Below are 27,560 nucleotides of genomic sequence, written 5' to 3' on the forward strand. Positions count from 1 at the left end.
TACATTGTGATTTGACGGAATAACCAAATAATTAATTTTAATTTAATAAATCACAATATGACGCAACTACAATATCTTAATTCGTAAATGTTTAATCGGTTAAAGTCTGGGTTACACACAACAGATGATATATACTTAGAATTTCCCACAGCTTAAGCTATCAATACGAAGTTTTATAGAAAATTGTTCGTGAGATGAGCTAATAGACACAGAGAGCCCATCAAATTGTCAATTTGCGCACCGAATGCAGGGGACAATGAAAGCGCTGTGGAACGTGTGTACGTGCGCTTAATACACTGATTGATTTTCGTTCTGAACGTGGTCCTATCAGCTTGTCGCTGAGGTTTGCTGCCGCTAATGCTGGATCAATCCTTGGAACGACGAGCAGAAGGCTGGAGCCCGGTCCAGCCAGCTGCGCTCACTTCCCGACATGCAACACGCGTCCTAACAAAGCGCAGGCAAAAATCTATGCATTCTACTGAAACTCTCAGTTAAATGGTTGCGCTTTTAACCAATCCCTGTCGTTTACAATAACAATTTGATTCCGTTAACATTACACTTGGAGCGGTGTCGTTAAATGAACTGAGAAACAAGCAAAGACTCACAAGACAGAAATGAGAAGCGAGGTTAAAGATCCGGCCGCTTTGAACCTGGTAAGAGCGATGTCTCGATAATCCTCATATACACGGTGTCCCAGAAAGATGTACACACACATTCAGTAAACCATTATATACGTGACCATTATTATTATTATTTAGTGTTCTGTCTGACGACAGGTCCATATGAACAGGATCCTTCCATCCTTTTCTCGGACTGGGACCTGTTCATATACGTTCTTGGCAGATGATCCAGAAGTGGTTTGCCATTGCCTTCTTCTGTGTGTGAATGGAGTAATTGTTGGGATGCCACGGAGGAAAACTCGGTGTTGCCTAGACCACGGCCATGCCCAACACAAGTTATAAATTCGGGCACCGCCGGGAATCGAACCCGAGACCCCAGGATTACAAGGCCAGCGTTCTAACCGCATTGACCATTGGCATTTAGTAAGTAAGCGAATCTGGTGTAAGTTTTCAAATTGACAACTGTCAGCTTCGTGGGACAGTTGACAGCGGTGAGCAATTGATTTACAACCGGTCACAAAAGTTTCTGTTGTTTGTATATCTTTCTGGGACATCCTGTAGTAACCTAACAGTGTTCTGCAGTCGTTCTGGTTTGAGCTGTGGAGGAAATGAACTCCAGTCGACTCTCCTCTGATTTGAACCTTGGACCTGCAGTCCCAACAGCGTCACCCGCCTGTCACTGGACTGCACAGTGCCGGATTACATGAGAACCTTAAACCTCGCCCGTTCTTAACCCATCTCTCTACATCCCTGAACACATTTTAAGATCTCCTTAAATACCATTGCTCAATGTAATTAAAAATTTCCAAATGTCATCTTCTTATATTAATGTTGAATTGATTCAAATGGCCTCCGCTATGAATTAATGTTATTTTTTCCGAAACGTGTCACTCGGTTCCATGGCAAAACGAAGGTAAAGGCGCCCGGACGTCCACGTTCGCTGGTAGACAAGATGACCAGCGTTGATGCAAAGGTCAAGTACGTTCTAATCTTATATCGATATACAGTAAAACCTCTCTAAGTTGGACACTTGGGGTTCCACGAAAATGTGTCCAACTTACAGAGGTGTCCAAGATAGAGGGAAGGAGAAAAATCAGATTGTGGTCCAATGACAAAATAATCTATTTACGTTCGTACATTAACTACTCTAGGCTTACTACAATTAAGAATTAATGACAATAGTATTAATAATAATCTTTTGAAGCCCACTCCCATGCATTGCACATTACACCCCAGCCTCAATAACATCTTCTAAAGTTCAATGTCCATAAGATAATCCTCCAGAGAGGAGGCATTCATCAGTCAGAAATTCAAAATAACAAAATATGTAACTGAAAAAGTTTTCTCGAAAAGCATCGAAGCTAAGTGCATGCACCTGTCCAACTGACAACAAAAGGGGTGACCACGTTCCAGGATAAAGGGGTGACCAAGATATAGGGTATTGTGGACATGTAAAATTATAGGATATTCGCCAGTTCCAATTAAAAGTGTCCAACATAAAGGGGTGTCCAAGATATAGGGTATTGTGGACATGTAAAATTACAGGATATTCGCGTTCCAAAAAAGTGTCCAATATAAAGGGGTGTCCAAGATATAGGGTATTGTGGACATGTAAAATTACAGGATATTCGCCAGTTCCAAAAAAGTGTCCAATATAAAGGGGTGTCCAAGATATAGGGTATTGTGGACATGTAAAATTACAGAATATTCGCCAGTTCCAAAAAAGTGTCCAATATAAAGGGGTGTCCAAGATATAGGGTACTGTTGACATGTAAAATTACAGGATATTCGCCAGTTCCAAAAAAAGTGTCCAATATAAAGGGGTGTCCAAGATATAGGGTATTGTGGACATGTAAAATTACAGAATATTCGCCAGTTCCAAAAAAGTGTCCAATATAAAGGGGTGTCCAAGATATAGGGTACTGTTGACATGTAAAATTACAGGATATTCGCCAGTTCCAATCAAAAGTGTCCAATATAAAGGGGTGTCCAAGATATAGGGTACTGTTGACATGTAAAATTACAGGATATTCGCCAGTTCCAATCAAAAGTGTCCAATATAAAGGGGTGTCCAAGATATAGGGTACTGTTGACATGTAAAATTACAGGATATTCGCCGGTTCCAATTAAAAGTGTCCAACATAAAGGGGTGTCCAACTTGAGAGGTTTTACTATATTTGTAATGAATATGTTTTATTCGCACAAACATTTAAGCTGTGCATTTAAACTACATGTTTCAAAATTTCCGCGTTCAACTCGCAGCAGTATACCCGAATATGTAGATTGCGGTATTCGAAAGAGAGCTTGTAATTATTATCATCTGCGTTATCATTACATTATTCGCGATGCATTAGTGAGGTTAGAACTTCGAGAGAAGAAGATTTTCTTTCTTATTCCGCGATTTGTTGTTTATTTGCATTATGATTTAAATGTTCCATGCTGGAGTCTGACTTTACACAAGGCCTTTATTTTCAAGAAACAAATGCAACATGAAAAGCGTATTTGTCTCTATAAGTATACCAGTTACTTATACAAATTATTAATTATCGTGTTAGCCATTGAAAAGGCTGTTTTCAAGAACTTGCATCCTTAATTTATTTTTTATAGTTTATTGTATTGAATTGTAAAGGATCTGAAAGGAAGCGGTCGTGGCTAATTTAATATACTCTCCAGGAATTTTCCTGGTAGGCGAAGAAGACCATGGAATCTGAGGTCGGCCCTAAAAATTTTTAATAAAATAAAATACTTGACAACTGAGGATCGAGAAATCCAAGAACTTCTCAACAAAATCGCTGAAGAAAATTTTTTAATCCTTGTAATCGAAACAGGCCAAGATATTAATCAGTGACGATGATTACGAAGTTGAAGTTCGGTTTCACGTATGATCTTCTACTACTAAATTTAAACTAAATCTATTGGAGAGTAAGGGATATAAAATATGGGCATTGTCCGGTCGGTATTACACCAATATTATGGGTTCACTTTATACACTGTGCGTAGATATCGCGAAAGGAGCGCACGAGAGAACTGGGATCGCTTAATTAATCCCATTGTAAATCATCTGACCTGTGTAGAGTCATAAACAATGTGTCCGGCCTCGACATATGAGCTGATGGTTCAATTAATGAAGCTCCAAGCTTTAGCCATGAAACGAAACAATGACTTGTGTCCATTCAGTCGTGCACACAATTTAATGAGCCCCTTTGTTTACGCATCTAATTACAATCTTTTCATCGCGATGTTCGAGTAGAGTCACACGTTCAATGGTGGACAGAACTATACTCGGTGTCGAATACGAAGGTTGGCGGCGGTTAGATACCTGGTAGCATCACGTGGCAACAGTTAAACCAATCAGCGTCAGTCTTATTTACGGCTATGGCGTTGGTTTATCCCAGCTTTCGACACTTAATAGAATCTGTTTTGTTGAAAACAGACAATTTGAAACAACTCTTTACTGTAAGACAAATGTTCCCAAAGTAGAATTTAGAGCAGACAAGCAACAGACTTGGATTTTAAAGCCTTTAATTAATTTCAAACGAGAATTTCAGAATATACCATCTGTGCATGATGTTTATTTACTTATTTCATTCTAGTTCAGTGCCTCTGACCATAGCTTCGGATGATGACTGATAGATAACATAGAAATGATGTGCAAGCAAGTGGTCGTTGCTTAATTTAAGGCACTGTCCCGGAATTTTCCTGCAGGTACTGATGAAAACACGAAAATAACAGTCAGAGTAGCTGGTCTCTGTGCCGAGATTTGAACCCAGGACCTTCTAAGTATTTTATTTAGTGTTCTGTCTGACGACAGGTCCATATGAACAGGATCCTTCCATCCTTTTCTCGGACTGGGACCTGTTCATATACGTTCTTGGCAGATGATCCAGAAGTGGTTTGCCATTGCCTTCTTCTGTGTGTGAATGGAGTAATTGTTGGGATGCCACGGAGGAAAACTCCGTGTTGCCTAGACCACGGCCTTGCCCAACACAAGTTATAAATTCGGGCACCGCCGGGAATCGAACCCGAGACCCCAGGATTACAAGGCCAGCGTAGTACGAATCAAAAATTCTGACTACTACCTGTGTACAGTGCACGGTGCAACCAAGTCAAAAAAGGAGTGCTGATCCTTGTGGTGTGTCTTAGTCAAGGTCGCCCGCCTTTAAATTCGAATCGTACAGTAGGAGCACGAACGCATTCTCTCTCACCCTCCCTCAAAACCAGTTTTACTGACGTCACTAAATTAATTGCACAACGGTGCCGAGATATAAAGCTCCCAACAGACACAAGATGTCAGCCCGTGCACCGTTCAAGCGGTTACAGGAACAAAAGAATGCGTAAATCTATTTCCGTAACATTCCGCAGCCCACTATCTGGGCTTCTCGGACTAATACATGCTCTGTTCTCGACTGATGGGAAATTTACAGACAAATTACAGCATTTGAATTATACAGCTAGCAACTTGCTTTAACGTTAATCGAGTTGCAAAGCAAATACACTGAAATACTGACAATCAATCTCGAATATACAATGACGCTTTATTCAGTTCTTCATTGCGACCTGATTCTGAGTATATTTATATATTTGTAATACCAATTAATTAAATAAATTCGTCATTATTATTACTATTATCTTATTCTGTGGTATTTAATATTATAAGTTTTTTCTGTTTTGTTTTATGTAGTATTATTAATTGAAATATATGACTTAGGTATATTTAGTTCATTTACTTATTAATTATTTTGCATTAAATTAACACTGTACATTTATATATTTAGTTTATTTTTGTTTGTTTTTGTATTGTATTATTTGTAATGTCAGTGCTTGGCTGTTATTGGCCTTTCTGGCTGTTGTTAAGCATTTTAATAAATCAATTGAATAAATTAATTGAATCTTATTTTGTGGTATTTAATTTAGTAAGTTTTTTCTGTTTTTTATTGTTTAAATTTTTTTTAGTATTATTGAATTTGATTATATTACTTAGGTATCGTATTTAACCCATTTACTTGTGAAATATTATTCAATAAATTAATTGAATTATTATTATTATTATTATATTATTTTTATTTGTTCTACTTCAAAATCGAAATGAAGAAAAGGATCTTTGAATATATGTAATTTCCTCGCCGTGAGAATAAAACTGAGTAGGAGATCGGGCGAACAGGGAGGGAAGTGGAGTCAGACTGTCTTCAACCTAGGCACTGTGGGAGGTATTTTACTGGCTGGCTGGAGAAGCCATGCGAGAAATTGTAACTTTTTGTCGGCCAGAATTAAATGTCGCGGAAACCACCGTTCATCAAAGGCTGGTTTCTAGCGTGACACGAACAACCGCGATATACTTTGTTGTCGACTAAGAAAGGTCAAATGTTCCAATGTTCCCATTAATACGTATTTACACAAATAACATTTTTTTCCCCTTGAAAACGAGTACAAATTAATGTTCACTGTAAATTGATCGAATTCCAAGAACTGTGATTCAAGCTCGTAAACATTTTTGTCATTCAAATTACTAACTGGCGTGTTGGACAGCAACTCGCATGCGATGGGCGAGTAAGATATTGTTAAAGCTGTTGGACGACATAGCGAAGGCGAGTCGTACAACGTACAGCTTCTAGAATTACGAACCCACGAACGCTTACGACATACGAGGTGCGATCGGAAAGTTTCAAGACTGCGCCTATAAAAACCCGTACACTTATCTCAGGTATTAAATTCATCCATCACCCTCGAAGTAGTTCCCCTGGGAGTGAACACAACGATCCCAGCGCCGCTGTCAAGCCTGGAAGCATCCCTGGAAATTTTTCTTTGTCAGCCTGTCAAGCACCATCTGCGATTCTGCCTGAATCTCTTCTATCGTCTCAAATCTCCTACCCTTTAGCTGAATTTTCATCTTTGGGAAGAGGAAGAAGTCACACGCAGCTTAGAAAGGAAGTTGGGGTCGGTTCTTGCAAGATCTTTGAGCTCCTGACAAACGAGAAGTCGATTCTGCTTCTGGTCCTCAGACAGGAGGGTCGGTGTAATGCACTACCAAAACGCCCGTAACTAAGAAACAAATGCTAATTCGATGATGCCGGCTGGCACACTGATTCATTATGAATGTAGGCCGCACCCCCTAAAGGCAGAAGCTCGTACTACATCCGGTTCGCCCGCTATTGACACAGTCTGGAAACTTTCCGATCGCACCTCGTACTTCTGTTACGTAGGAAGAAATTGATGTTCGTTTAAGTGCCTACAAAGACAAATGAAAAGGGGAAAGGAACTTTATTTTTTCCTGGCGTCCAGAAAGTAATAAAAGATTAATAACATTCGGTCAACCCAAATTAATACGTGATCTTGCCCACTCACAAACCAAACACGATTCCTTCTCTTTGTAAAAGATGGCGTCATGGCGAAATAGCATTAAGTTTCGTGTGAGATAAACACCATATTGAAGGAATCGGGTTTAAAAAATATATTTTGTATAGATGAAACCGTACTATAATATTGTGTCAGCATAATTTTATGTAAAATATTTAGACTAAAAATATTTTTCCCGGTTAATCTAGTCATTTCTTGCTTTCATAACTTTCTAAAAAAAACAAATTCTGTGAAAATATGGAAGTCAATTGCAGGTGTTGTATCAGATTTGAAGTTTGACAAGAAAATTAAGAAGCAGAATTCGTTTAGCGATTGGTACAGGAGACTGTTTCAACTCGTTGGTAAAAATAATTTCACGAACGTCCATAGTTAACAGCTTTAAGCGTCACGTAGAACTCCTTAAAGTGATTTAAAATTATCATCTTTAACGAAACTTTCAGTTTTGGGAACATTAAAACAAAATAAGGAACAATTCGGGTAACTACGACTGCAGTGGATGAGTTCTGACCAAAAATCTGAAAGAAGGTGCAGATTAACAAAACAATCAGGGCAGACGGCATGACGGACGAGATTCGAACCGGAAATTCCCTGATTAGAAGCCAAAATCCGTAAATTCTCTACCTAAATATCTCGGTTTCCGCGTTTTTAAACAGTCCCTTCAGGTAAATTCTAAGACGGCAGACCTATGTAGAATCACACAGCGACTATTTATATTCGATTACTTTTGAATACACTCGGATGTATCCTATACAACAACGAAGTGTCGTTAAATAAACTGAGAGAAAAATAATAATTTCTATATCGGAAGTACACAAAAGTGTATTTTCTCCAGAGAAATACACGTCAGTGGTTCTTGGGATACTTAGTTTCCCCTCTGGGATAGGCAACACGTTCCAAGCGATTCTCGGACGATAGGTCGACTACCCCACGTCAGTTTTTTTTAATTAGATTCAGTTAATTATTTATAGTGCGCTGAATCCACAGTCAGAAGGCAAATTACAGATACAACGTCAAAGAAGAACAGAATAATAAATACAGAGAGGTAACAAAAAAAATATATTATATAAAATTACGTGATTGTAGGGGTCTCGGGTTCGATTCCCGGCGGTGCCCGAATTTATAACTTGTGTTGGGCAAGGCCGTGGTCTAGGCAACACGGAGTTTTCCTCCGGGGGCTTCTCCGGTTCCTCCGTGGCATCCCAACAATTACTCCATTCACACACAGAAGAAGGCAATGGCAAACCACTTCTGGATCATCTGCCAAGAACGTATATGAACAGGTCCCAGTCCGAGAAAAGGATGGAAGGATCCTGTTCATATGGACCTGTCGTCAGACAGAACACTAAATAATAATAAATAGAGGATATGTATACATGAAGGCAATTTGCTACTGAATGCATCAATATCTTCGTAATGATAATTAAATTAAATAAAGTCAATTAGACTGCAACGAGAATATGGAAAACAAACACATAATTTATATAATTAGAAATATAAAACAGTCGATGGTAAATAGAGGAGGAGATAAAGGGGGGAAATATATATATATATATTTATATTGAATGTAATTAATATCTAATTTTTGTATGGCGGCATAGTTACCGTACGATGGGATTAAGGGAAATCATTTTTGTTTTAAATATCTATATAAGTAATGACACTAGCAGTGGTGCTGTATATCTTTTTAAAGGAACAAACCCAATCAGACTCTGAACGAAGTGAATGTAGGCATCCATAATGCAAAGCAGCATCTCCGAAACGACTAATTTCATCTGGATTAAACTTGATACAGAGTGTCCACACTAAAAGTCACTGGAATAATTTCAGATTTCTCCTTATTTATCCGATATGACTTTAACTTACACGAAACTCAAGTTAAACTTAACCTATTTTAATAAAAACTGTACAAAAAACATGTATCGGTAGACAACATGACATTAATTATCGATCTCACCAGGGCGCGTAACTTTTGCCTGAAATAAATTTCGATGATTTTCCACGAAACTCGAGTCAAAATCATTTCTGACAATCTACAGCGTTATATCTGAGGCGTGATAGTTATATTGGGACGCGTGTCGTGTTATAATTGCGATTAGCTTCATGACGGCCGATCTGTATCTGCAATAACTGAATATCGATGGATATTCGAATAGCAAAGAAGCCCAAAGAATCTTGAGCAAATGGAGTAGTGGAGGAGTTTATTTCAACCATCTTAACTAGTCACTTTTAAGACGCAAACGATTCGCCCCTTAGAAACCAAAAAGAGAAAAGACAGATATGAACATTTTATGAACTGAAACCAGGTGATCGGGGAGGCCAACAAATTATTCTTCACTTACTCGTAAACTGGGTGTTAAATATTCGTTTGCCTCACCAAAACAGAAACGAAATGTGTGGATGACACACGTTACTACCACAATACGATGTCGTACGTCCCTCAAAATATGTAAAAGTATAGTTGTCTACCGTATTCAAATACGCAGTATATGTTAATGTTTGTTTCGCGAATAGAAAAAGGGGATTATCTCTCCTAGAACTCTAAATTGTAAAATTTACAATGCCTGGAATTTCTTTAAAAATTCTGACGTAGGGAAAATATTTAAGAACTCCGATAAAAACCTGTCCCACTGCCACTCCGTCCAGCACGCACCCCACGTGGACTGTTCTTATTACAGAACAAAGCCGGTGACTAACCACCTGAGCTATGAAGATCGTTCGGTAAGAGCAGACGACACGTCTGGGGCAGCCTCCACAGATATCTGACACACTACAGCGATGGCGTATGTCTTCATAATATCCTTATGCGTTCTTTGCAACGCGCATTTAGATAGAGATATCGAATCTGCCTTGTTCTACAATTCCCACATTGGTCACCAGATCGCAGCACCTTAATGTCCACCTCACGACTTTTCTTAACCGCCATTTTGTTATCACCGATCATAGAACATTCAAAAGTAAGATTTGAGGGCGTGCAGGACAGCACAACCTCCATATTAAATTTAATCTAAATCCGTCCAGTGTTTCCTGACATAAATCGACTAGTCAGACGGACAGACACAACCAGCTCATAATACGTTCTCGCCATAACTTCCTACAAAAAAAAGAACATGACTACTCAGGAAATTTTCTTCAATCACTTCATAAAATATTCACAGGTTGCACTACTTTCGATTAAAAAATGCTGAACGATGTTTTTATAACTGCGCAGTTAAATGACGTTAAACTGAAAGGCAGTTATGAATGTGCAAGGTGACAGTCGTGGCCTATTAAGGCAACCTATTTATCATCCATGCACTTATCTGGTAGGAACTTGAGAAAACCGCAGAAATCCTTAGTCAGTATAGTCGGTCTCTGAACCGAGACTATAACCCGGTACCTCCCGAATACGAAGTACAATGCTAATGAAACAGGGATTACCAATATACAAATAACGAATTGCAATGCAGTGGTTACATGTTTAAGATTTCTCATTAAAATAATTTCAATTTTATATGAGATTTGAGGTTTTCAACGTTTCGGAGAAAAATATTGTCTCCATCTTCAAGGTTAAAAGACGTTGTCATTGTTCTTTGACATTCGTTTTAACAATTTCTGATTGTCTGGCATCTTGGTTTTAGGGAGATTTACAGATTTCTTCCTGGAGACATACTTTTCTGGGAAGACTGACGCAAAAATTCTAGCATTTTGTGTGTTTCCACAGTCTTCAGAAGGAATACAGGTCCAAGGCAACGACGTCTTTGCCACAGGTAAATAACAACATGCCGCCACGGTGGTCTAGCGGTTAGAACGCTGGCCTTGTAATCCTGGGGTCTCGGGTTCGATTCCCGGCGGTGCCCGAATTTATAACTTGTGTTGGGCAAGGCCGTGGTCTAGGCAACACGGAGTTTTCCTCCGGGGGCTTCCCCGGTTTCTCCGTGGCATCCCATTCACACACAGAAGAAGGCAATGGCAAACCACTTCTGGATCATCTGCCAAGAACGTATATGAACAGGTCCCAGTCCGAGAAAAGGATGGAAGGATCCTGTTCATATGGATCTGTCGTCAGACAGAACACTAAATAAATAATAAGATGAGGTGGTCTAGCGGTTAGAACGCTGGCCTTGTAATCCTGGGGGTCTCGGGTTCAATTCCCGGCGGTGCCCGAATTTATAACTTGTGTTGGGCAAGGCCGTGGTCTAGGCAACACGGAGTTTTCCTCCTTGGCATCCCAACAATTACTCCATTCACACACAGAAGAAGGCAATGGCAAACCACTTCTGGATCATCTGCCAAGAACGTATATGAACAGGTCCCAGTCCGAGAAAAAGATGGAAGGATCCCGTTCATATGGACCTGTCGTCACACAGAACACTACAAATAAAAAAATAGAATAAAGAATGACTCCATTTTCATAGCTGAAACAGCTTTACGGCGACTGTCTGAAGACGAACGGAATTAAAATCTTTACTTTAATCACAAATAAGAATTGCAGACAATGTTAAGTCCCCATTCCAACAACAGGATGGCTCTTCTACTTTGCAAACATCCTCGGACTTCGATTGAATGTTACGAAATGTTTTCAGATGCTCGAGTTAACTCTCACTCGTCCATTATTCCAGAGCTGACTCCTGTACGTCGTCGTATTTGTGGGGTAAAGCTTCTTCATGCTTTAGAAGTCGTTTAATTGAGTCAATTTATACTTTCGTTCCGAGGAAAGCATTCATAATAGATGCTCTCCGTAGATAATTGCCTTTCAAAGAGGCAACTTTAAAGCTACATTTACATCATTGTGCTCATAGTTACGCTGTAATTCGTTTTGGGAATTATATTCAAATTAGGTGCAGTCTGATAGAAATTTCCTTTGTCTTAAAAAGGCAGGACATCTAGGAGTTCTCCTAAAAATGAAGCTTGAAATATTTTCTGATAGTCATTACTTAGTTACGTCTGGAGAGAAAATTTGCAGCTTCGTTTCAGAAAAAAAAATTCATTAATTGGATCTCTGTGTTTCTAATATGGCAGAGACAGCGCGACCAAAGGAGCCCGGTTAGATTCTCCGTAGAATCAGATGTTTCGTAGATTCCCACAGCTCATATAAAACACTCAGACAGCAAGAAATTTGTTTGCTATTCTCCAGTCACACCCTATCCCATGTTCCGACAACAGATGTAGTTGAAACAGAGTCGTTAAATACACTGATAAAACAAATAATCAAAGGTAATCAAACGATAGACTGATATTCTCCTCATAAATACATATTCAACCGAGGAAAATACAATAAAAGTGAACATTTAATAGTTCGTACATTTTTCAAGAGATACAGAGTTCCAGAAACTCCACAATGAACGAGACATGGAAGGATACTTGATCTATTTATACATCTGGTAGGACTCCTTGGATGAGTGATCAGCCCTTCGCAAAACCTCTGCCTATACAGGACAACGCGACACAGAAACACGAGTAGAAACATCCTGCCTTGGGCGGGAGTCGAACCCATGAGCCCGTAAGACCCCACGACCACTGCGACAGGCGACGTCCACGCACTACAGATGTAAACTTATTGATGGCGGAGATAATTAACATAAAAGCGCGGATAATGTAAGTTAATTGTTGATTATCCAGTCAACTGTAGATACGAGATGCGATCGGAAAGTTTCAAGACTGTGTCAATAGAGGGCGAACCGGATGTAGTACGAGCTTCTGCCGCTAGGGGGTGCGGCCTACATTCATAGTGAATCAGTGTGCCAGCCGGCATCATCGAATTAGCATTTGTTTCTTAGTTACGGGCGTTTTGGTAGTGCATTACACCGACCCTCCTGCGATTTCGGAATGGCGTGTGCATCAAATTTTGCCAAAGACTCGCCAAAACAGCTACGGAAACCTATGAAATGCTAAAGCAAGCATTTGGGGAGTCCGCAATGGGTCGTGTACAAACTTTTGTGTGGCATTCACGTTTTAAAAATGGCCGAACCTCTGTCGATGATGACGAGCGTTCGTATAACACACTTCGTACAGGTACTTATAAGATTTTTTCTTTGCGAGAATACATCTTCCTGTATTCTGTCTGCATATTGTCTTCAACTGAATGTAGACTCGAGGTCGTATATTACGTGGTGCATAGTTTGGTCTTCATTTATTCATGCACTCTGCCCTAAGCAGACTCACAGTTTACGATAGCACGCGCGTGTGTGTAAGCATATATATAGGCCCTACGTACAATTTCCGAAATTAATTCTTGTACAATGATGCATTTTTAAAGAACATAAGAATTAGAATTCAAGCGTAATTTAAACTCCGGATACTTCTACCACGCATTAAAGTCTTACAGCCAAACCCCTCTCTCTCTCTCTCTGTGGAAAATTTTCATAGAGAATCCCAACAGAAAAGTTCCATCCTCCGTTAATTACCATCGACATCTGTCGTAATACAAACGTAGCGTTAAGCATTGTAATCGAGTCCGATACAGCGCCAAGTTTATACAGACAACTAACCTCTTGAAATATTCAGCTTTGATAATTCTGTTAGCCGACAATTCTGCATTGACAAATAAAGTCGTCTTAAGTAATGAACCATGATCTTACTCGGGTTCAAAATACAGGTACTGTCCACAGATCACGAGAAAAACCCTGCAAGGGGAAGTCGTTTCTGGTGCGGTGCGGGGGGAATGTTTACTGCCTAGTGGACTAGAGGGCTGCTATTGGTGGGAAGTTTGATACGTCAGAGTTTTACGCTACTACACAGACTGAAAACATCAAGCAGTTAAGAGTAGCGTGTAGTGAGCGCACCTCTAATGTGTTCTGTGGGTGTTGCGATAATATTCTAAATTAAATCGCTGTGCCTCTGTGAGGTAATCTTAAAGCTGTACCCATTAGAACACGTGAAAGCCTGTCGTCTGTTGTTCGTTCAGTGGTTGTGGAACGAATGCTTTTAGGATCGGTCGTCACTCTTGCGCATGCGCGTATATCGAATTCATAGCAGGGATTTTCTCATGGTCTGTGGACTGTAGGTATCAGCTGGATATAAATCTGCTTCTGAGGGGATTATCACGAAATTAAGCCGCATTCAGTACCAGGTAACATTCCAGGAATTCTGGTAATACAGTTACAGATCCACCCACTACTTTTTTGTTTGACGTGGCAAGTGGACTCTTCCGTACATGAAATAATCATCACCGGGTAACGCACACAATCGCCTGCATTTGTTGTGTGGCGCGAGGCGAAACCTGGTAAGGCACTGGCAGCTGTTTCACCTATTGATTGGGTAAACATCCGTCAGTCGACGACGATGACGTGCTCGAGAGAAAGATGAAATGAAAGAACGAAAAACACGATTCAAAGGTGAGAAACTTTAACTTTGCTTTAGTTAACGAATGTAATAAATGGAAGTGAAACTCGTAAATTTATTATGAAACAAGCGATTCAACATTAGAGTGCAACTAATTTTTGTACTCGATAATCGAGGGCAAAAATTTTCTCAAAATTCGAGATTATAATTAAAATTATACTGCATCAGATGGTAGAATTACTATTACAGAACTTGATGAATACGGACATATGTTTCGAATTTTTGTCTTCAATTTTACTCTCAAAATCCTAAAAAAATATTCCCAATTCAACATATCGCAGGCCCCGTTTTAATGCCAATGTTGGCAGTGACCATAATATGGCGCTCTAACGGGGTTAGACAATACCTGTAATTGAGACTTTGAGATAATTTTCACTTATTCTAGGCTACTGTAGACAGAATCAACGAACACCACAACCAATATTAAGTTTAAGGTTTACATGCGTCATGTTTGTGTTTTATGATTAAAATATATAATAAAATTCAGGTCAATACACAAACTTTATTTAGATGTTAAAATTTAAAATTTAAATGTTAAAATTTAAAATTTAAATGTTAAAATTTAAAATTTAAATTTGCGCCATTCATCACTATAACGATGTTACAATAGAGCGCCTTCCTTGACTTCACTACATGTTTCGATGCAAAGCATCATCTTCAGGTGTTGTCTTTTAAAACTACTTTATATTATAATGCATGTCTTTCAATATATTCGTCCGTTTTGTTCATTATTGTAGCATGTGTTCCGCTGATCCTCCCGATTTACGCATCTTATGCATTATAATATAAAGTAGTTTTAAAAGACAACACCTGAAGATGATGCTTTGCATCGAAACATGTAGTGAAGTGAATGAAGGCGCTCTATTGTAACATCGTTATAGTGATGAATGGCGCAAATTTAAATTTTAAATTTTAACATTTAAATTTTAACATCTAAATAAAGTTTGTGTATTGACCTGAATTTTATTATATATTTTAACCACAACCAAATTTCACCAATAACATTTCTTGTTTAAACAATATATTAACGACATCATCCACATGTCCATAATAATCCAAAATATGTGTCATGAACGTAGACATACAAATAAAAGTTCGTTTCTCTTAAATTCAATTAATATTCCTTTTAGACCGTTCCGTATATTAAGGCGAAAGGCGAAGACACTCAGAGCTCATCCATTATGGCTTTATACGGTTCAATTGGTGGAAAGAACTCATAAAAATAAAACGGGATCGATCAATGCAGGTTTTCGTTATCGCAGTCCACACCCTCATGAACAACAAAGGGTTCACAATGACAAGACCAATTCACTCTCAGATTACAAGGCACGTTCTCCCTTCTTAGCAAATAGCCATCATTACCACCTGTTGACACTAGTTGGTAAATCAGCTACGGTTTAACTAGGGATGAGCAGTATAAGGACTGACTACGGGCTGAACGACTGGGGTTCGGTCCCCGACAGGGGCAAAGGAGTGTTCTCCTACCCTGCATCTTCGTACTGACCGGCTCTGGGGCCCACCCAGAATACTGTCCAATGAGTACCGGGGTCCTTTCCCAAACACATTCTTTGCAGTTTTACTGAACACATCTTCAGTGACGACATCATACACATTGGTAGTAAGAAATTTTGTAGTTGTGAAAGTGAATTGGTACTCGTGGGTTATCGGGACACATAGCTTTAAAAATAGGTTAGGTTAGGTTAGCTTGGGTTAGGTTAGGTTAGGTTAGTTTGGGTTAGGTTAGATTAGTTTGGGTTAGGTTAGGTTAGGTTAGCTTAGTTTGGGTTAGGTTAGATTAGTTTGGGTTAGGTTAGGTTAGCTTAGTTTGGGTTAGGTTAGGTTAGTTTGGGTTAGGTTAGGTTAGTTTGGGTTAGGTTAGGTTAGGTTAGTTTGGGTTAGGTTAGGTTAGTTTGGGTTAGGTTAGGTTAGGTTAGTTTGGGTTAGGTTAGGTTAGGTTAGTTTGGGTTAGGTTAGGTTAGGTTATTATAGGTTAGGTTAGGTTAGGTTAGGTTAGTTGTCATTTATTGAAATAAAATGTAATAACTTTCAAGTATGTCATTTATCCACACACATTAACCTGACCTAACCTAACCTAACCTAATCTCAACTAACCTAACCTATTTTTAAAGCGATGTGTCCCGATAACCCACAAGTACCAGTGAATTTTTCCTCCGCGTCAACAAATGCATAATCTCATGGATTTAAAATTTGAAATCGTTTGCAATTTTTACTTGAACAGAAGCCCGTCACTGGTTCCTTTCCTGAGCCAGACGAATCCAGTCTATACCGCTCCATCCTATTTCTCTAAGATGCACTTTAATATTATCCTCCCACCTACGTCTAGGTCTTCCAAGTGGTCTCTTTCCTTCTGGATTGTCCACCAAAACCCTCTACGCATTCCTCTTCTCTACCGTGCGGGCTACATGGCCTGCCCATCTCATCCTCCTTGACTCGATGAGTCTAATTGTGTTTGGCGAGGAGTGTTCGTAAGATGTGATATTGAAGACTTGAATAAATATAATATAAAGTGTACCAGAAACACAAAACACCACTTTAAAGGCCTGTTCTATGCAAATACAAAGAAAAATTCACTGTAAACATGAGTTCTTAAAGGTTTCTCTTTTTTAGTTAATGCCCACTTAATTCTGGAAGGAGAAAAACAAATAAAGTGTCAACCCGTCCACAGGAAAACGTTTATTTACAAGTCGCCTATTCGAAAGTCAGGGACTAGAATTTCGACAATAACAAATTTTAAAAATTACTCACATCTGTCCCTGAACTCCCACACAGCACGGAGCGAGTCTCAGTAGGGATCCCAAGATGGCGCTAAGCGTATTACAAGGCCTAGCGTCTCTCTTGACGGCAAGTCGAGACCTACATAACGCCGTATATCCCAGGCCTGACTTCGTGTCACCATGGCAACACAACGAAACAAAAGACGATCAGGAACATTACCTCAACATTACATTAAAATTGTTTATGTGTATTTTCCATTTAATGTAACAAAGAAAGACGTATTTCAAAAAGTAGCCAACTGCATTACCCACTAATACAAACTACATGAAACCTGACGCTTGCAAGAAGATTCCATTTGCATGACTTCAATGCACAGATTACAAAATAAATTTGAAATGACATTTTAATATATATATATATATATATATATGTATATATATTTTGAAATGACATTTTAATATATATATATATGTATATATATAGGGTAAATGGTAATTAAACTTTAGTTTCATAAAAGGAATATTTCTTAACAAGCTGAGCAGCTGTCAGCTTCTCTAGTTATTCGTAAATACGAAGAAATCCAATGCAGTAACAGTAAGTCTAACAGTTAGCACTGAGACCTACAAAATTATAGCCTTCAGACCCCTAAACGTCACCATCCTAACTCTTCCTAATTCCAGACCATCGTAATTTCAACCAATCGCATTTAAGCCAGACGCAATACGAGACGATGAAAATGTCGCAGAGACTTCTGGGAAATTTATTACGTCAGGACTTAAAATGGCCCCCAGCCAAAGGAACGTGTACATCCGCTTTCTCATAATTTTCCATTGTTTTCCTCCAGTACTCGCTTTGTTTGGCACAAAATCCAAGTTAATATGTGGAACTGTTTCCAAAAACACTCGAGAGGATTGGATCTACGCCACCAATGGGGAGAAAGCTTAAAGCCAGACTTGTGAGGAATTTACGGTCTGTAAGTACGATATTAATACACGAACACTGCGTTCATTTTAAGGGAAAACAATGTCGTAAAACAGCGATAAATTTGCGTTAAAAGCGAGTTCAGATAACTGCCTGCAAATAAACGTAGTAAGAGTAAGATAGTGTAATTGCGTCATATTGTGAATATTATATCAATTATTGATTTTAATCCGTCTGATCACAATATAATTTTTATTTAAAATTTCTTATAATTAAGATAATAAAATATCATTCATGTTCCTTATCGATTGATCGATTTACACTACATGTTTCGGTTTTTATAAAACCATCATCAGGTGTAAAATATATCTAAGAGCTTAAAACTCAATTATAATTTCTGTAGTTTTTTGGTGATGTTTCATTACATTTGTTTTTCCATATTTGGGCGAAGGTGTTGTTTTTCCTAAATGTTATTAGATGTACATATCGACCAAAGATGTAGGAGTGAGTGTCCCGATATGTCCAGAAGTACTAGTGTCTTCGAATAGGTGTGGGTCAATATCGATCAATCGATAAGGAACATGAATGATATTTTATTATCTTAATTATAAGAAATTTTAAATAAAATTATATTGTGATCAGACGGATTAAAATAAATAATTGGTAGAAAGAGTAATTTATGTATTTCTTCACACTTTGCAACCCGACAAATAATATTTATTGTAGAATTCGCTAAAAGCTTCGTAAGTTATTTCATTTTTGTTTCAAATATTATAGGCAAAGTTACAACAATTTTTTATTTATTGTTGTCAAACCGTATCGTTTCATTTGGTATTATGAATTTGGTTTCGAAAGAGGCCGCTCTTTACATAAGACACTACTAATATAAATTACTAAAATAACGAAACCTCATACTATTTATTGTGGCAATGTCATAATTTTTTCACGTGTACTAATGTTCTGTTACTTAAGATGCCCTGGCGTCGCCAAATTGCCATCACTTGACATTGAATTGACATTGGAAAGGTCCAAGATACAGCTGTGGACATAGATCACTTTTCCACTATATAAGACCATACATGATCGCGTAATAATTAAATAAAATACAAAGAACCGGACAGCGAAAAATATTGTAAAATAATAATAACTGATGGATGTAACGATAAAACCTGTGAAAATATATATACTGTTACAAACACGTCCTACAGTCAAAACTGCAAGGTTTAATACTTCGGAACCTTAAAATTCATCACACCGACAGCAATTGCTTTCATCACTGGTATTACAGTTTCAGTGAACACTTTCACTAAAACGTAAAATAACTTACACCAGAATTTTACTCGTGGGTTTACAAGTCACTGCAAAGTAGCCCGTTTAAGTCAACGGGACCAAAAACGTATCCACGCTGGTCGCTTATCATCTGTATTTAATCCCACAAAAATTAATAAAATTCAGAATTAAATCATATAGTCCATGTATTTTCAACGTGCGTCCCACGAGTCTATTTTGTTGCCTGTGAGATTTTAGGTTCTCACGGTGGCGAATATGATGGAGGCAATAATCACCTCCGAAACGTCGGTCAATTTCTACCAGACTATAAAGAGCAACATCCCAACAGACAGTCATCTAAAACGTTCAATTTTCTTACACTGTTATCACCCTGTGATGGAAAAAATGTTACTACCTAAGTTATGCATTATTTTAATTTTAAATTTTAAAAAAATTCGTAATATGTGAACCTCATTTTCTAGCACTGAAGATCATAATATTTATGATTAGAATCTCAACGTGTATATCACCCGTTAATTTTTCACGTGTTTCTAAGATTATCCTTTTTGCAAGGCCGCATTTAGAAGTTTTGGAATACCAACTGCAAATAAAACTCCAAATAAAAGTTGTCCCACTATACGCCATGTAGACGCTTGGGGGCAGAGTTAGCTCCTTATAATTCTTAACCGCGCTCTGCCCCCGGGAAAGGACCCCGGTACCCACTGGATAAGAAGCTGGGTGGGCCCCACAGCCGGTCTGGACGCAGAGATTAGAGGAAAAAAAATCCTCTGCCCCCGTCGGAGATCGAACCCCTGTCGTCTAGTCCACTATCCAAATAAAATAAATTAATTCACCGTTTGTTTTAACTATTTTCTAAAAAAATAACACTCTTTCGTTTAAATAATTTCGTCATGCTTTGTAATTTAGTCTTTAAAGTATCAAATATTGTTCCTGTGTCAATATCTTAGATTCTCCGTTAATATCAACGGGTCGTTCTTATCTATTTATTGTTCTGCGCACTGATGGCTAGAGTAATACTTAAATATTTGAAATATATTCAGTATTCATCATCAAATATGAATTAGTTTATAAAAAATTCGTTGATTTTAATCAAAATATGAACCTTAAAGATCTTCCTGTTCAGTAAAAGTGTCCTAGTGCTAACATTTAAGGTTATTGTACATTCCTGAAATTACTTAATCAGAAGCTAAACGATACTTCAGAAGAATTACAGGTTTTGCAAGGAGTCAGGTAACTCCGTTGGCCGCTAGGTGCGTTCGTGTATTGTTTTGGAATCGTCATTAATATTGAAGATTAGTTGAATCCACGTCAACGTGAATATCGTATTATAAATCAGGTATACAAACAAAACTGTTTACACTTTGTAGAAACGTAATTTCAAACGCGTTTCGACCTCAAGAGGTCATCATCAGCGACAAAAAAAATTAATTCATAAAATACAAATCATCGTTGACGTTCACAGGCACAGACGACACAGACCAGTGGACATAAAAGCTGAGTGCCCAATATAATACACCAACTCCTGTGCAACCAACGTCCAGTGAGGTGTTACATAATTATTTCTTTGTAAAGTTCATATCTTTTATGCTCTGTAGAAAACCACGGTCTTTTGAATTGTATTTTATGAATTAATTCGTTTTGCCACTGATGACGTCCTCTTGAGGTCGAAACGCGTTTGGCATTACTGTCAGAGAATAATTATTACTCTCGTATAACCTATTATTGTGTTTTCGATGTAATGTGTATAATGAACTACGAAATGACTCTGTCGAGACTTTTCTTCGGTCTGTTCTGAAGCAGAAACGATGTTACTGCCTAAATATGCATGAGATGAATCTCCATTTATTACAAACAAACTTCTAAGCCTCTTAGAAGTTTCCAACCTTTCAAGACCTGAGGGCGTACTCACCTCTTCGTCAGCGATTCGCTGGCTGGCGATTTGTAAATGTACTGAGAGAAATTTATTGAGACTTCGTGGAGATATGATAAAGTTTCATTATATCCATTGAATATTTTCCATTGCATGTAATAAGTTTACATTACATGTTCATTTGGTTTATCTTGTTGGCTTCAGATTCGAGAACTCCTGTTGAGTTATTTTTGGTACAAGTTCGTGTCTGGGATTGAAGGTTTACCTCTTATATATTAAACGTTTTCCGTAACAACACTAAACTTCCCGAAAATAAGTATCATTTAAAACGAAAATTATTTTTTTTTAAAAAAAATTGTCTCACGTTAATTATCACGACTACAGCAAAACTGTCCTTGGTGCTTAACTTATCATTAAATTATGCAGACGTATGGGGGCATGGAGGAAAAGCTCGTTACATTTTAACCTCGACACTAGATAAAAAAAACTACCCGAAGATTCAACGTGACCAATACCAAAACTCGCCATTGGTACAATCCTGTGCCAGTTCCAAGAACCTCCCATCCTCAAAAATTTTCTTTCTAAGGCCTGTCTTAATAGCATCTCCCCATCTGATTCTCAGTCTTTCAATTGGAGGTTTTTCGAGGGGTCCTAGACCAAATTCTGTATCAGCCACGTGCCTACACCACCCGGGCTACAAATCCATTTCAGTGACGTAATAATACCAGGTGGGCGACATGTTATAAATGTGAAACTTTCTGAACAACAAATTTTGCCCTGGAACAACTCTGCAATACGATGGCCACTGTCGTCGAGTTCTTAGATTTAGACTATCAAAAAATTCTTACGTACTCAATCCAAAAACCCGTTCCTAAAATCCGAGTCGTCACAGTGGGCGTGAGAAATGTTTCACAAATTGTAACCGTAAAACCTGAAAGAACAATCTCACTCGAAGAACTTCGGCGATGATGGGAGGATAACATTAAAATAGATCTTACAGATAACAGCGGGCTCTTGTGAAGAAAGCAATAAACCTTCTAATTCCACAGAAGGTGGAAAATGTGTTGAGTAACTACGCGATTGCAAGAATGACTCTGCTTCATGCAAATGGTTGGCTGGTTAATTAGTTCCAACATAAACCGTAGCGCTGTGTTGTTGAACATTTTCAGAGGCTTACCTAGCGACATCAGTCCGCTGTTCAGCATAGACAGTTTGATGGTGTTCGGGATGGACACTAGGGAGGTGCTCCCGCCGCTGAGAATTTTCTTCTTTTTTGGTTTCTCCGCGTCGGTGTATCGCGTTGTGGAGCGTGACCGGTGCTTGCGGTGGTGATGGTGATGGCTGGTGCCACCACTACTAGCGGCCCCCGCCGTGGTGCTAGTTCGCGCCGACAGCTTGTCGCCTGTTTTGATTCGCTTGTAACAAAAAAAACGAGAAACGCACGCCGTACGCGAGTCGATACACTACATGCAGTAACCTACACACTGACAGCTCCTGTACCAGACTGAGCTCTCTGGTCTACTTCCTCCCCACCACGCGCCACTGCACTTGCGCACTCTTTTGATAATAAAACGAGACCTACTCAACTCCTTATACTCTGCCATAGTCAAAGCTCTGTACGTGACTGTGGTGTCACCCTCTTGTGTCCAACTCAAACATCTTAGCGCATACACAGGCCCTTCCTTCTTTTCTAAAAATCAATGGGCTTTGTCTACTTACAAATTATGTTTTGGTTCCGGCATGATTCTGCAACAAATTGTCGCAAAAATAGGCACGGATTGAATACTGAAACATTTGAAGCTAAATACAATACGTCTTTTTAGTCTTACAGCAAGCAGCAACTCTGTGAGCCTGAATTATGTCAGGACCGGTTTTAAGGGAGAGCGACCACAAAACAGGGGCTCCATAAAATCCATTTTTTTCCTAGGCGAAAGACGTGTCCAGGTAATCATCGCTGGAAACCGATCACCGATTTTCAAGGGGAAGGCTAGGAGCGAGTCACTTATACGATAGTATAATGCTGACTGCACCGAGGAGCCCAAACAAAAGAAATACACTGACCGTGCCACCTCAGGTACACAGAGTAGGCCCGTCCGCCAGCTCCGCTAGCTTCTCCACCGGCCAAAAACTACTGAGCTGACTATACTTATTTACAAAATTATTGTTTATAATAAAAATGAATTAAATGATATTTAATCTCGAGGAAGTAACGATTGTCAAAAATAAGTTGTTTATTTGAAATCTGACATAAATGAAGTTTCTTATTGAAGTGAATTATACCAGTCACATCAGATCGGTTGAAGGGGGGAAAATACAGACGTCACAGGGAAATGAAGAAGATAAAAGGTAAATGTTCCTGACAGTAGTGACAACTTAGCAATTTATTTATTAAATTACAGACGACGCTTTTGTTGCAGGTGACAGGACAACAAATGTTCAAAATCCTCGGGGGTTTTATATTTGTATAAAAAAAATATATTTGGCACAGTTCATTAATAACATGGCGTGTACATTATTTGTCTTTTCTAGGCTCTATGACACAACAGCTGTTCGACTGTCATGGCTGTTAAAAACATGATGGCGTGTGATTGTGTTCTAGTTTGTGATAAACGCATTCATGCTAAGTTTTTCTTTGAGGAATATGTAAGCGGTTTTCTAAAGCTTCTAGAATAACATGAAGAAACTTCCTCTTCAAAGTCTTCAGTACTCTAATGATGTATATCATGACGGGGTTTGGGTGGAAGGGAGGGGGGGGGGTTATTGTGAGCGCGTAGGAAGGGATACCAACCGTAACAATCACGATGCTTGGTGAGAAAACCGGATGTTCGTTGATCGGCGTCTAAACTTGTGTCATCAGCGGTGACTGTGTTGACCCCAAATTCCATATTTGAAACCTGGAATTCAGTGAAGTGTTCAAACAATGACAAAGACTAAGTAAGTGATTCTGTACAAGACTAAAAGAATACTTTTAATTGAATCGAAACCTCCGATAATAATTACTTTACACATGCTAGCCCTGAAAGCAAGAATTCAACTACGAAAAACAAAAAATACAAATTCAGTTCTACAGAAAATTATGTAAAATAGGAGCAGAGGAAAATAAGGCAATTTCCAAAAATGTTTTTGTTATGTCGTGGAACGAGACACTGCATTGAGGGCTGGTTATCAATTACTGAGTTTTTGTGATACGAAAGTTCTGTGAAAACAGGTCTAAGGAAGAACCAACCAAAGAGTTTTGACTATGACCTTAGTTTAACGTGACTTTGAATACTCTGAATAAATTGACTTCTGATGTTCTTCGCCATCATCTCTGTCTTTTTAAGTCGGGGAGGAAGCACTTAGCAGACAAGAAATTTCGGTCAATAACGACGTAAAAAAGAACGTATTTCGAATCAATGACGACATCAAAAGAATTTTTTTTTTCGAAACCGGAACACAAAAAACTTTCAAGACGTTGAAAAATAAATTCTGAAGATGGAAAAGTGCCTCAGAAACTTATAGCATTGCTTTACTTTTTTAATTATAGCATTGAAATAAACTTCACGTGAGTTGTAAAATCTAACTATAGAAGTTTAAAATTAAATGCATTGAATTGTAAACTTCAGAAATATATTTTACAACATGCGATTATTATTTAATTATTATTCTGTCTGAGGACAGGTCCATATGAACAGGATCCTTCCATCCTTTTCTCGGACTGGGACCTGTTCATATACGTTCTTGGCAGATGATCCAGAAGTGGTTTGCCATTGCCTTCTTCTGTGTGTGAATGGAGTAATTGTTGGGATGCCACGGAGGAAAACTCCGTGTTGCCTAGACCACGGCCTTGCCCAACACAAGTTATAAATTCGGGCACCGCCGGGAATCGAACCCGAGATCCCAGGATTACAAGGCCAGCGTTCTAACCGCTAGACCACCGTGGCACGGTATATAATCATATACGAAACAATTATTTCACGAAATGAAATGTGGTATTTATAGGGTGGTTAAAAAGGGATTGTTTCCCTAGGTGACGCCTTGGAGCTGTGTACATAATGACCAATGTCTTAGAGATACACATCTACTCAATCTTCAGATTAGAAGTGAATGCTGGTGACCACCTACAACGCTACAGACGATAATAATGTTCTTTACGTAAGTTCTAGAAGCCCCAGTCTGTGTCTACATTAACATCACAGGTAAAATTTCGAAATAATTCGAGAGAAGACGACGATGAGAGAGTATTTTGCACAGACGGCGTTGCTGTTCGTCGCATAGCGTCCAACAAAGAATATATAAAAGCAGGAGTTCCGTCAGCGAAGGCCGCCAGGGATCGGCTATTTTAAAACCGTGTTGCGAGCTGAACCATAGCGTAAATACAATTTTCATGCCATTGACGTCAGCAGGGCAGACACTGGCCTCCTGCAGCGAGAAAACACATTCCGAAAGCCTCTACCGTAATTCACAAAACTGCGTGCAGATGGCAGTATTGGACCAGCATCAGTCTGTAATTCAGTCAGCGCAGGAAGCACTTCCTACGAGCAGAATTTGTCAGTCATTCTTACATCCCTTCACAGAGTCAAACGTGGACATTTTTTTTCTGATTGAACTGTTAAGCATGTTATTAAAATGTTCTTCGACATATGTAATTGATCCATAGTTATTAACTTCGTTAAGAAATTTCCAAGTTCTTACCAACAAAGTAATTTAATCTTTTTTTTTAAACTTATAAAAATCATAAGAATTAAATTACTAGTTTGAACTTCATTTACAAAAAGAATTCCTAATTATTAACAAACATGTAGAATTTTTAAAGTAATTTCCTAACTTCATCGTACAGATTCTTTATAATCCATTTCTCTAATTAATTTCACAAATGAACTCTTCTCTTGTGGTTCTCTAATCATAATTCCGTATGAATTTCTTTTTTGTTATAATCGAAAAAAGTAATTTCATAAAACCTACTTCTTTCCGATTAACTAAGTCTAAGAAAGTCGATGTCTCGCATACTTGTATGCTATCTTCACCTGCATTGGTGCATCTCGTAAAAGAACGATGCTGTGCCGACCGAGTAATGGCGGTATAACTGTTTGTGTAATAAATGTCAGTGCCACTGTTGACAATGTTGGCTAACGTTTTTAATTGCTGGTTTGGTTTGTTACGTACGTTGGCAATACTGAATAACTTGTCCAGTTGAGTCGAATTGAATCGATTATCGATTTATGCAGTGGTTGACCAATCGAACTTCATTAACCTACATGTTGCTTATTTATTTCATCAAATATTACGAGACGTAGTATTGGCTTTTCATTTTATATCTCCGGTAAGCAAAATACTGTGTACAAGGCGTAGAACACAATGTGTCGGTTCGAAATTAAATCATTGGTGTTTTATTGTAGGTCAAAGTGGATTTTCCGTCCTCTTCATATAGCGTATTCATATATCAATACAAACAGCTGATAAATAAATAAAACAAAAGCCTGGACTTTAACCTTGAATTTGTCGTCTGCGCACATTGAATGTCACTCCAAAGCAACAGATGGCCTGAACGCCAAAGTAACTTTACGAAACACATAAAAGTACAATTTTCTTAAATACGCACAGAGCATATTTTCAGGGATGCCACTTCATACTGACTCAGTATATCAAAATATTCTTCAATTTTTTTGGTAGCATAATATATACTCGAAAGCAGAGTGAAAAACTAGGAGCTTATCACTTACACAAAAGTTACGGAGTCATTCCACTTTATTAGGAGAGGAAAAAGTTGTTAATCATCATAATTGTGTAATGTAAATTAAAGCAGTAAGTAATGTTTAAAAGGTAATTATATTTTAAAAGTACAATTTTCATCACAATTCATATGCAAGTATGACAATATATAATACAAATAAAGGAAATGTACAGTGTAAGACTGAATTTAATTAGGTACTTAGCAATTTAAGAATCAGTGAACTGCTAAAATAATCTAATAAGTAAAGTAAAGTAAAGTTTGTCCCACTATACGCCATGTAGGCGCTTGGGGGGAGTGGAGGTATAGCTCCTCTCTTCCTTGACCTCGGCACTAGATGGGGGTGAGTGGTCAGCATCACGCCCCGGCCGGCTTTACCCCCGGGAAAGGACCCCGGTACCCATTGTAGGGAAGGCTGGGTGGGCCCCAGAGCCGGTCTGGACGCAGAGGCTAGAGGAAAAATCCTCTGCCCCCGTCGGGGATCGAACCCCGGTCGTCCAGCCCGTAGCTAGTCACTATACTGACTGAGCTATCCCGGCTCACAAAATAATCTAATATTGACACGAACCTACGTAGAATTCAGAGATGGCCGTCTTCTGGGCTGTTCTACCACACGGTCTGACGCTACTACCTCTAGTACAGTATTTTTTAGCGGAATTGGCGGCCGAGTCGAGCTCTGCTCTTTGCGAGTGACCAATCAGCGCAAAGAAGGTCTGTTGGTAAGCAGGGAGACCTCAGT

The 27,560-nt window shown here is 38.7% G+C and overlaps 1 protein-coding gene across 3 annotated transcripts in view; it reads right to left on the reverse strand.

The window, feature by feature from the left end:
- The window catches only part of Ptp36E (protein tyrosine phosphatase 36E), a 125,097-nt gene extending 102,425 nt beyond the window's left edge, over positions 1-22,672 (reverse strand). The window contains exon 1 of one of the 3 annotated variants that reach the window (XM_022082224.2): positions 22,289-22,669. In XM_022082224.2, the coding sequence (XP_021937916.1) occupies positions 22,289-22,316 (28 nt within the window). In that variant the 5' untranslated portion in view covers positions 22,317-22,669. Of the gene's footprint in view, positions 1-22,288 lie in introns of all 3 variants that reach the window. The other 2 variants (XM_022082225.2, XM_022082226.2) reach the window with 2 other exon arrangements.
- Positions 22,673-27,560: the final 4,888 nt, after the last annotated feature.

This window comes from Zootermopsis nevadensis, unplaced genomic scaffold (genome assembly GCF_977971745.1).
Source record: "Zootermopsis nevadensis isolate Lab colony 2312 unplaced genomic scaffold, Znev_1.0 Znev_ptg000016l, whole genome shotgun sequence".
Classification (NCBI taxonomy): domain Eukaryota; kingdom Metazoa; phylum Arthropoda; class Insecta; order Blattodea; family Termopsidae; genus Zootermopsis; species Zootermopsis nevadensis.